The sequence below is a fragment of the Rhipicephalus microplus genome, chromosome X (assembly GCF_043290135.1).
Source record: "Rhipicephalus microplus isolate Deutch F79 chromosome X, USDA_Rmic, whole genome shotgun sequence".
Taxonomy (NCBI): domain Eukaryota; kingdom Metazoa; phylum Arthropoda; class Arachnida; order Ixodida; family Ixodidae; genus Rhipicephalus; species Rhipicephalus microplus.
The window spans coordinates 113,793,634-113,805,581 of NC_134710.1; the positions used below are offsets into that span (position 1 = coordinate 113,793,634).

The 11,948-nt window shown below is 40.7% G+C and overlaps 2 protein-coding genes across 2 annotated transcripts in view; both read right to left on the reverse strand.

Moving 5' to 3' along the window:
- The window catches only part of LOC119176316 (malonate--CoA ligase ACSF3, mitochondrial), a 28,982-nt gene extending 21,910 nt beyond the window's left edge, over positions 1–7,072 (reverse strand). Inside the window, exons 1-5 of the mRNA XM_037427537.2 lie at positions 6,422–7,072; positions 6,096–6,365; positions 3,796–3,968; positions 2,247–2,392; positions 1,933–2,169 (exon numbers count right to left, since the gene is read on the reverse strand). Coding sequence (XP_037283434.1) covers positions 1,933–2,169; positions 2,247–2,392; positions 3,796–3,968; positions 6,096–6,365; positions 6,422–6,937 — 1,342 coding nt within the window. The 5' untranslated portion in view covers positions 6,938–7,072. The remainder of the gene's footprint in view (positions 1–1,932; positions 2,170–2,246; positions 2,393–3,795; positions 3,969–6,095; positions 6,366–6,421) is intronic.
- Positions 7,073–8,386: 1,314 nt separating this feature from the next.
- On the reverse strand, positions 8,387–11,324 carry aln (divergent protein kinase domain 1C). Its single transcript, XM_037427536.2, has 3 exons — positions 11,045–11,324; positions 10,018–10,821; positions 8,387–9,390 (listed from the first exon to the last, which is right to left on the reverse strand). Exons 1-3 carry the CDS (start codon positions 11,198–11,200, stop codon positions 9,187–9,189), a joined length of 1,164 nt encoding a protein of 387 aa, XP_037283433.1. The 5' UTR covers positions 11,201–11,324; the 3' UTR covers positions 8,387–9,186.
- Positions 11,325–11,948: the final 624 nt, after the last annotated feature.

The window sequence follows — 11,948 nt, forward strand, 5'->3', positions numbered from 1 at the left end:
ATGAGCCCTAATATATAAACTATATTGCAGAATACCATGAAACACACTTTCAGTGTTTTCTAAATTTGAGATGTATATATCACTGTGCAGTCTATAACAAACCTTAAGGCTCATGCCTTCAAGTGTGGACTTAGAGCGCATAATAATTAGGACTTCACAGTAATTTTTTTCAGTTCTTTACACAAATCGCTTTCTTTCACAATCTGTTTCATCGCTATACAAAAATGGTAATATATGAAGAGTTAATTTTCATGCAGAAATATGCAAACCAGGAAATATGCAGGCTGCTTATAAATTACATTAACGAAAGTTGAGAAGAGTACAGGTTTTGAAGAGTGTAGCTGCTCGAAACTGTATTGTGAAGCACCATGAAAGTGTGAGTGATAATCTAGGGATCCCCATGGATCCTTAGGCTAAAAAAAGCTCTTTAACTTTAAGTATGGGGTATGACCTACAATCAAGTTTTTGTGAGGAGCTAGCTAAAACGGCAAGCATAGGGCTGTCCAATAAAAATTGTCTCAGTACTTAGTCCAACATACTTTCATCATTTAATTTACATTATAAGGAAAGAACAAATACCTAGCAATAAGATGGACAGTATAGATCTATTTACCAAAATTTATTTGGCAGGTCATACTATAATAATAATGGTTGGGGCTTAAGATCTTAAAACCACTATATGAATATGAAAGACACCGTAGTGGAGGGCTCCTGAAATTTCAACCACCTGGGCTTTTTTCACGTGCACCTAAATCAAAGTACACAGGCCACAAGCATCTTTGCCCCCATTGAAGATGGAGCTGCCGTGGCCAAGATTCGACCCCGTGGCCAGCGGGGTAGCAGTCGAGCACCATAAACACTAGAGCACCGTGGCGGGTCTTCCAAATATCATAAGTTGTTAGAAGTACTTGAATACCAAGATGCTTGCCCAAAAATGCCGATCCTTGTTAAGGCGAGCAACATGTGCAGCGTAGCTGTCACAACTCCATTGAACCATTTTGTCCTTCATGTAAAGCAGCTTACACATTGTGCTAGGGGGAAACCAACCATTTACACACTCTTTTTAACTCTCAAAAAGTGGATGTCACTGATTTCATCATTAAAGGGGACAAAATTTTCGAAGGCGAGTCTACTCTGCCATACAAATCTCTGGATCTCTGGTATACAGAGACAGTTCTGAGAAAGTGTGAGGCTCAGTAAAGCTGGTAAGACTTTATTTTGCTATTAAAGTCAATTTTGCAATGACACATCTACTCACATCGACAACAGCTTGGTATCAAGCAACAGTACTACTTCTGAAGACTCCATGCAGCAGTCTGGCTAGTTGCGATAACATCAGGTACAAGCATAAGAAGAGAAGCACATATCATGTCGTGACGACGGGGAACCGTAGGAACCGAAACTAGCTTTTAAAAATATACTGTATTATTTTTTCAGTGTGTACTCATGCTTAGAAACACATTTTCTAGGCTCAAGAGAGCTTGACCTTCCATTTGACACAAAAATCAACTGAAAGCTTTCATGCCAGTCTCTCTTTAACAAAAATTACTGTTATATTTTTCCTTCCATTCATACAAGACCTAAGTGAATATGCACAGCCAAGGAAACTGCAACTCTCAAATACATCATATACTTAAGGTTGTAGAATATGCACTTGACATTGTCTTATCCAATTTTTCACTGCATTAAAATACAAAACAACAAAGACTGTATGGCATCACAGCACCGTATAGATCTATTTACCTATGTCTATAGAATGACATATTACTGCAGAGTGTAAAAATCTAACTTTAGCACAGTTCCTCACTACATTAAGGATGGTTATGGAAATAATAGTCTTATCAATAGCAGGCCTCCTCAGCATATCATGTATAAGATGCCGATGCATGCGAAATCATTCAAATAATGACAGAAACAATTCATTAGACATACCAGTTTTAAACCAGCCATCACTCGTAAAGGCCTCCTTCGTGGCTTTTGGCTTGTTCCAGTATTCCTTGAAGACGTTAGGCCCTTTCACAAGAAGGTCACCAGATTCATTTTCACTTCCTTTGACAACTTTGGTCCCATACTCATCGCCAGTTAAAATCACATCATAACCTGTTGCAGCATAGGCATTTGGCTTTGCAAGACAGACTTTGACACCTGGAAATGGCTTGCCTACAAATCCTGCAAAAGATTACAGAATTGATGTAGAAAAAAAATTGTTAAGAAAACGATATTCAAGAACCTTGTGCAGTGCCTACCAGGTTTTCGTGTTCCATGAAGAGGATTTGTGAGTGCCATTCCAATTTCTGTCATTCCGTAACGTTCCAGGAGTGTATGGCCAGTTATTTCTTTCCAGCGTTCTAATACAGGAAGCGGAAGTGATGCTGACCCACTCACCATCAACCTATCAGATAAACCAATAAAAATAAATAATACTTGGACAGTACAAGCATCTCACTCAAGCATGTGCCAACTTTTCATTAAAACTAGCCAGCTAACAAAGTGAATGCAATTTTCATGTTGATCATATAAAAGCAATGTTCAAGACTGTTAGACTGAAATTACCATAAAATCCTGAGCAAGCACCCCTAACTGAGCAAACTGCCTCTTTCCCTTTTTGGACTTAAATATGCGCCGACACGAGCCTCCTCTCCTCCCGTCATTCTTTTCAACTCATTTTCTACTATAGGTTAATGTGGAAGCGGTTCTCAGGAACCCAAGTTCCAAGAGTCTTTAGATATGTGCAAGATTTTCGAATACATTTAGAGTGTGGTGCCTCATGATTGCACTCAGAATAGGACAAGTTGCTAGAACACTTCCCCCTTTTCCACCCTTGCCATAACACATGAAATTTCACATGAGGCTTCCCTTCAGTGGAGTAAAAATTTAAAATACATGTTTATTCAATAAAGCATTTCATTAGAAGCACATGTGTGCACACTTCTTAGAGGCCCTTTCACAGCCATTTTGAAATTTATTCCGGTACCGAACAAATCTTGATTATCTTTTGCCGTTTGGAGGAGGGAGGGGGTTAGAATGTGCATACCATATTCTTTAGTTACTCTGCTGACTTTTTAGTTAGTTCAATGGGTGGAATTCACTTATTTGTTTTAATAAGCAGGTACTCATGTCCCTTGCATCTGTAGGTCAACATGCTGTATTGGCAGAAAATCATCTGTGGCCAGCTTCCCCAAAGGACGGCCAGTTTAAGCTTTTCACTACGGCATGTGTGACACCACAGCTACTAATGATTGATATGTGGGGTTTAACGTCCCAAAACCACCATATGATTATGAGAGACGCCACCACAGCTACTAGTGCCGCTTAATAATGCTCTTTCCATACACACTACAAAGTACTGCTACAAGACAAAGCACTTTCTTGTTACACAGCTAAAATGTCTGAAATGGGCAACTGGTTTGCTGCTTCATTTATTGTTATTTTTAATAAGGCAACCTACAGGTGGTGCTTTGTCACAGAATTTCAGCTTTGAAAACCCTATGACCTGGAGTCACAATTTTTCATATGGTACACAATAAAAAATTGCTTGAATTTATGCAAGAGTTACCAGAGTCAAGCTTTAAACTTTATACATATCTTAACTGAAGTGCTTCAGCAAGGTGAACTCCAAGGCATAAATTTTCCATACAGTCACATCATGCAAAAAAAGGGCACAAAACCAAATTAGGTACAAAAATTATTGCGGGCTTTATTAATCCTTAGAATTCTTAGGGGGCTTAGCTTAATGATAGTACTGAAAATAAACTGCCACGAAACAACTGCCATTGCAAAAAAGGTTGTCTGTACCTGATTTTTTGTGTGCAAGCTGCACGGATGAATTCTTTGCTTCTGGAGAAGGGAGTACTGCTTGAAAACATTTTGTCATAGTGCTGTATGAGCTTTGCATATATTGTTGGCACTGCCATATAAACATTGATTCGAGGCCCTCTTGTCGGAGATTCAATGAGATAGTTCCATACCTGTAAAACAGTTGCTGTCTGCTGAGCGAATGTCTACCTGCAGCTTTGATATTAGGCATTCATTGGGCACCATACATAAAGGACTACATAGTAATCTTAAAAACCCAAGGTTTTTTATTGTGAAGCAGCACTTCTTATGGATGCTATACATGTCAACGCAGAGCTCCACATAAATAATGATTATGATCACGTAGGGTTCTTAATCATGCACAGAAATATTAGTGTACAGAAACGTTTGAATTCAACTAACCAAATGATCTGTGCAAATTTCTTTCATGCATATGTGAGGATCAATAACAGCCAAGAGAAAAATGAGTATCTGCACAAGTTTCCAGATTTTTTAGTTGAAGCTAGATTCTTCACAGACCATAAAGTGTAGCGGTTAATCTAAGGACTGTCTACACGTTGAAGAGGCTTCTTGCTGGTAGCCACTGTTATCGGCCACTCTAAAAAATGTTAATCCTGCGGTTTTCACACGTCAAAATTGAAGATGATTCTAAGCCACACCATTGTAGGAGATTCAGGATTAACTCTGACCCTGCGATATTTATTAATATGCACTTAAATGTAGATGCACATTTGTGCACTTGACCCTCATTAAGTTAGGCTGTCTGCCACGGTGTAGTGGTTACGGTGTTCGGCTGCTAATCCAAAGGACGTGGGTATGATCTCAGCTGTGGCAGTTGCATTTCGATGGAATCGAAATGCTAGAGGCCCATGTACTGTGATGTCAGTGCCCATTAAAGAACACTAAAAGGTAAAAATTTTTGGAGCTACTACAGCATGCCTCATAATGATATCCACGTAAAACCACATATTATTAATGAAGCAAGGCTACCCTCATTTCGAATTGAAGCTGCATCCTTATGCTCTGCAGAGCAATACCATAGCTGCTAAGCCACCAAAGAAAATAAGCCACTCCTTGAAGTCCATTAAAACTTTGTTATCCTTAACAAAGCACTGCCTTGAATCATGTAATTCCCTGCAGAATTATATTTGTAAACATACTGGGTCACTACTGAAGATTATGGCCACACGAGTGTACCTTTCTGCACTCACAAAGTTTCTTGGTTTCATTTACGGGCTTCAAGATTTTACCATCTACTTTTTAACACTCACCAGTATCTACATAAGTTCCCCTCCCAATCCTGAAAGTTGCAATCAGCTAAATTTACTTGCTCAACTGTGCAGGTGTTTTTAAAAAATTCTGAACACACCAAAGATAAGATAGTGGGAAGATTCAGAATAGTGTAGATTAGGTATGAACAGCTAATGCTGTAAAACTTGTCATTCCTCTAGTTACAACATTAGACAAGCGACAGGAGCTACAGAGTTTAGAAGCGTTTGCAAGACAAATCATAAAAGCTGCTGTGTTAGGCAACTTTTGAGCTAAACTTTGATCTAGTGGTCAATATATTATACATCCATTATTGCGCCCAACTTGCAACATGGCTGCTGGTGGCTGAACAAGCTCCAAGCCTGCACATGACCTTCACTTTCCCTAATTTCTGCAAATCTAGGGCTGTTTTTTTATACACGATCGCCCACGAATGGTGGTGCACATTCAGTAAGAGAACTGCGGGAAAGTGAACACTATGCACAGTGTTGGAACACATTTGGTCACAAGCTTCCATGTTAAGTCAGATTGAGGGAGACAGTGCATATGTATATTTTAACTGTATATAGACAGAATAGATAGAACATAACACATGACAAATGCAAACATGGATACAACTGCATCCATCCTTTACTGCACAATCCCATCTGCATTAAGATTCATACCAGTCCACTAAAACGTTCAGTGCGCTCAGTGCATATGGAGTGGATCTCGTGCAGAGTGGCGTGTACTCACTGCGTGCAATGCCACAGAAAAGGCTAGATAAGTAAAAACAAGTGCACACTTAACAGTCTCCAAGGCCAGATGCATTGAATGTTGGCTTAGCTAATTGTGTCTGATAAGACAGACCACAAAGATCAACTGATTGCTGGTTATAAATAATGGTGCCGACACAGTACTCTAATGTGTTTCCGAAATCTAACATTACCAACGAGTTAGAACTCCTTTCTTGTTAACACCCTATATGTATGATGTGTATGACGTTTCGAAACTCATAATTGTCCACTTACATCAGCAGCTTCAAACTTGGGCAGCATGACACACGTGCTTCCAGCATACATGGGAGCCACCAAAGCATTCACTATGCCATGTGTGTGATGCAGAGGCAATGTGTGGAGCACAGCATCTGACGAGCTGAATTCCCATGCACTGATTATGGCCAAAGCTTGGACAAACAGGTTGTTGTGGGTTGTGACGACACCCTTAGGTGGTCCCGTAGTGCCACTGGTGTACAGTATTTGTGCATCCTTGTGTTTTAGTCGCTTCCACTCTTCCATTTTCTGCAAAAAGATTTAAGTGTCAGCTATACACTACAAAGTGTCCACACTATATCTACCTGTTTCGATGCTGTGTACGTTTCTTTTTTCACCTCTTCGCCGAGTACCACCAAAGGTAAATCTAGTTCTCTTGCTATAGGCTGCAAATGGTCAGCATATGTTTTTGTGCTCACGAGGAGCGAGCTCTGAGAATCTCTAATGTAATACTCTAGGACTGAACGCGGTAAATTCCAGTACAGCGGCACGGCAACATTACCACCCAACCAGCAGGCCCACTGAGCAATAACGTAAGATGCTGCATTAGGACACAGGAACGATATCCGCTCTTTCGTGGAGCCCTTAAGCACGTCGTCAATGTGCGCCTGCAACGTAGTACTACTAGCCAAAAGGTTCGAATACGTATAGGTTCCTTCGACATCCACTAGTGCCAATCGATCTTGATATGAGGCAGCTCTATTAAATATGGACTCAAAAGGTGGCGGGAAACTATGCAGGGACCGTCGGGGCAATCGCACACGGTGCAGTAGAGCAGCTCGAACTTTTCCTAGCGCTAGAGTCATCGTAGGAACATACATATAAGTTTTCTCAGAATCAGGTCCGCCCCAACGTCTACGAAATGAATGAGTACATATACTCTGAACAGAGCTTTCTATAGAGGAGCCATGAGAGAAACTTTAGACCTGCACCGCGCCATTACACCATGTCAGATAATGAAGAATGCCTCATTTAATCAGCAGTTTCGCAAACGTAAACTTTGTGCTAAAATGGTGAAAATCACGTTTTTAAATCATAAACGGTATGTGTCTATATTTAGCATCGACTCATACCAAAGTACGTGCAAGTATATGCGCCCCTTACCTCCTTAAAAAGAAAAAAAGAAAAGCAAGCTGGGCTGTACGAAGACGAAAGCTATTTGTTGTGGCTAAAGCAGCTGAAGTCCCCAGATTTTTTTTTTCGTTTTTTTTCTGTTAGACATTTGGATTGCTTTGCCGAGCGCATTAATTACGAAGCCTTGACCGGCCGGTAATGTAGGCTCGTAACACCGACTGTACGATTACAATGAAATGTACGACTACAATGAGCCACAAGAGAAAGTGAAGTACGAAAAACGAGATGACTGATGCTCTCGCGCTGTGGTCCCTAGATGTTCCTGTAATACCCATTCTTTCTGATGCTGGCTTAATTACTGAATCCAGAATTCGCAAATATACTTACTTCAAGATTCCATGAAACCAGTTCAAGAATATGGCCCCTTTCTTTGGGTGGTCCTCTAACTAGGCCAAGCCATGCAAACGCAGACAGCTTACGTGTCTCGATCAACGAGACGGGCAGCTGGTCATGCGACTGATTGCTCTACCAGCGCACTGGCTCTACACCCCTGCTTTTTTTTTCTCTCTCTCTCTGAGGGAGCACAAACGTTTTGGTACCAAGTCTACAACGGGCAAGCACACAAAGACGAACTTCAAAGTAGACCTCGTGACTCACCGAATCGCAAGTGCTTAATTACAGTTGCTAAGCTCCAATTCAAGAGCTGCAATTGTGTACTACTGAAGGCACATGCTGCAATTGTGTACTACTGAAGGCACATTGAACACACAGCTTCGTCATCCACGCCTACATATGCTTGCTGAACATTCAGCATACCACAGCAAAGTGTAGTGTCATTTCCTGAAGTCTCATAGCACCAATTACCGACAGTACAAATATTTTTATTAAAACAGTTCTCAAAGGAATGTGACCAATCAAGCTTTCACAGTAGTATGTACTTTTCCTGGCTTGCAGAGTGAAAAGGAAGAAAAAAGAAAAAGAAAACACTCACATAATTTGTTCAACTAAAAACGAGCAGGCAGTAACAAAAATCAGTCATACTTGCTGACTAGTAAGCTTTAACAGCCCATTTTCTCACAAAATGAAGTAGTTGACCATATATGCAACAACCACGAGTAAAAGTTGTTCGGTAAAAAAGTCACAACTAGGTACGTATAACAGGTTATAAATTGATTATAGATGATTCTTCAGCCCTGTAAAGTTAAAAAACAAAATATTTAATTCAAAGAGATCTATGGTATAATTCTATTCAAAAGTACATGCACCAGGACAATATAACTCAATGAACTGCACTTAAATGAAGAGTAGAAATTTCCTTTTACAACATATTCACTTTACTAGTAGCCATGCCTCTTTAGGGCCATAGGCAATAGCTTCACAAAACCCGAATGTTTGCACACACATGAACAACAATTAAGAAACAATAGTAGCTTGCACTAGTTGACGATTCAAAATGAACATGTTTGCAAAGTGCAAATGGAATGAGGGCAGAGGTGCCTGTGCTGTGTCTTCACTTCTACCCTTGTTCTGTTTGCACAGTGCAAACATGCCGAAGTTGAGAAAGTAGTTGGTGCTACAAATAAAGATATTGAATATGCAAGCCAAAACAAACGAAGGTTTTCAAAGGTGCATTCCACATATTCATCCTCCTGAAAAGCCAAAGTGACAGTGGCATTCTACTTCTGAGCGTGAAATTACACATTGCATTCTCAGTCACATATTGATGTAGAGTGGCATACTGATACATTTGTGTTTCGAGCTGAATTGCAAAATAAAGTTGCCAGGAGGGCAAATTTAATCTCAAGCTACCCGCTATGGTGTCCTTCACAAAAAAATTGTGGTTTCAGGACATTGAATACAATATGCTATAACTAAGTAAAACACACTAAGTAAAACATGCTAAGTAAAGCATTCACAATAAATATAAGTTCACCGAGTTGAGCAGTGCTTTATCATGGCTTAAGCCAACTTGAGCAATTCCTATCTTGTAAAGCACTCACTGTATCAAAACAGAATGTAGTAGCTTCACAAATTTTTCTTTTATCACTCTGCTATGGTTTCTAGGCAGCGGTGCTCTAGATGTGGCACTACATTCATTCAACAATGTGTATAGTTCCACAGCAATCCATGAAGGTGGGCTTCTTAGTAGGCCTGTATACCGACCAAAGAGATTTCCCTGAAAGATGTTCTTGCAAATTCGCTGCAAAGAATAGAATAAATTGTATTAAAAAAACAAACCCTCAGTTAAGGAGGCTACCACAATTGCACACAGACCATGCAGCTCTCCGAAGATAGCATGAATTTACAAAATTTTTTGTCGCAGGAGGTCTATAGTCTCTACAATGTTCAGGCAAGTACAACATTACCTTTTTAACTAAGGCTAAGTTATCAGCCTGCAATTATGTATTGATAGATTGCATGAATCATCATAGAACCTCTGGTTTTAGTCATAGATGCAGGTTCTTAATGTATTGGTGCTCCAACATGAAAGCTTTGATGACGTCAAAGCACCAATGTCTCGTGGTGGCTAAGTTGATTTGAAGTGATAAATGCACTACCGGAACGTTACTGGCCTTTGTGCGCGTATAACGAAAGAGCCTGCATGCAATGTGCAGATTAAATTAAAATGTCGTCACACACTGCCTCCCACAAGCTTTGTGCACCAATATGATGGTTTCAGTAATGTCAATGCAAGCCATCTATTACACAAGTAACTATATACGCATGCAGTGCACAAGAAGCCAATCACTAAAGCTAGCAGTGCATTCTTGTGGTGTCAGTAAACAAATCTCCACAAACAGAAATGTGGAAGTAAATATGTATTCACCTGTAGATTGTCATTGAGCACAGCAGGGTCACACTGACCCTGTGCATTACAGCGGCCAGCACAGTCGAAGAAATCACAGTCTTTGTCGGCTCTGCAGTGTCCTGCATTGGCAATGTTCGCTTGCACGGTTGAATGCAGCGCAAAAGCATCCAAGTCGAGCATCTTGACCAGACCTTTTACATCAACACCGAAATGGCTTGATTTCATGTCACACTGGTGAATTTCTTCCCCCATCACACTCTCCAGCACATCCACAGTCTTTAATATACGTAGCGCTATCATGGCACGATCCTTGAAGCTAAAAGCAGAGATATCGCTACGCTCTGGCGACCAACGCGTTTCCAACGGCGACAAGAACTCTACAGCATATGCATGACCACATGTCCCGAATATTTTTGGGACCACATCCAGGCCCTGAAGGGCCAAGTTAAACAGGTACTCTGTTTGTTGCAGCAGAGCGTAAATACTGTTCATTTCAGCAATGCTAAACCGTTTACCATAAAATGACTCGACCCACGTGAAATTGCGCCTAAAAATATAGTTGATCTGCAGGTTAACCATACGGATAAAAGTGTCATTGTCTGGATAATGACTGTTTCTGCTTCTGTCCGTCCAGTAGACAGGTTCTAAAGCGGTAATCAGCCGTTTTTTAGCTTTTACAACAATAGGTTCGAAGTTCCACAGTGCAGTGAAAACAATGTCTTTGCCGATGTGCTGAGTCTGACATTGGATCTTTGACAACTCTCGCGCACAGAACTGGGCGCAAAGGTTGCCGGATATCTCCCCTTTTCTGTAGGCATCGCACTGGAAAAGAGAGAAAAAAAAAAAGGACGTTGGCGGCCATTCAAGAGTGTTGTACTAAGTGATAACGAAAAACTAGGCGGCTTAGAATAGATTCGTGGTTTACAGCGCAAAAGGACATAGAGGAGCAATAAAAGGATGTAACGAGCGCTGTCTTGCCTTTTTCTTACTCGTCACCGGCCCTTTGCGCTGCGAACAACCTATGCACGTTATACTTTGTACTCACGAGATTGTCCAGGAAGGCTTCTATATCGGAGTTCATACATCCCGGATAAGAGAGTTGAACTAGAAAAAACAGCACACCAACAAATATAAAGCAGCAAAGTATTTTTGCAGCTTTTGCCGATCGTCGTGATCTGAATATGTACTGAAATGCCTTCATGAACAAAGCATAATTATGCACGTTTCGTCAGAACATAATAGCGACCACTTCTCTGACATACCGGACTACTGTACATTAAATACGTGCGGAAATAATCGATGCCAAGACTGCCTCCAGCGATGCCGCGACCATATTGAAATCGCAGATGCGCCCCCGCTCGTCTAGAACGGAAAGCAAGCCAAAGTCGTGGGAGCGGCCGCAGCTCTAGGGCGCAAAGTTTGAACATGAAGAAATGTCCCCTCTTACATATTCTGAAGCGATCCACGCCAGGAGCGTAGGCAGAAAACTTTTCGGGGGGAGGGGGGTAATCATACTTTATGGGTAATCATACTTTATATATATATATATATATATATATATATATATATATATATATATATATATATATATATGAAGGTATGGGATACGGCACAACGGGAGCGTTGTCAACAAGGATAAATATATTTATTTCCCAAGAGTTTTGGGAGGGGTCCTCACATGAACTACCAAACTTCGTTGCTGCCGCGTCCCTCTCGCCTTGAACGATGTTTGCGAGAGTGAGAGGGAACTAAAAAAAGGAAAGAAAAAAAACAAAAAGGGCGAAGAAAAAAGACGAAAAAAAAGAAAGAAAAGAAAGAAAGTAAAAAAGAGGAAGAACCACTGTCGACACTGAAAACGAAACCAACTGTCCGTGTACGTCCACATACGGTTCTTATGTGCTGTTCAGTTCTCAACGTGTGTCGGGCCACCCAAGATTGTCGCCGCGGTG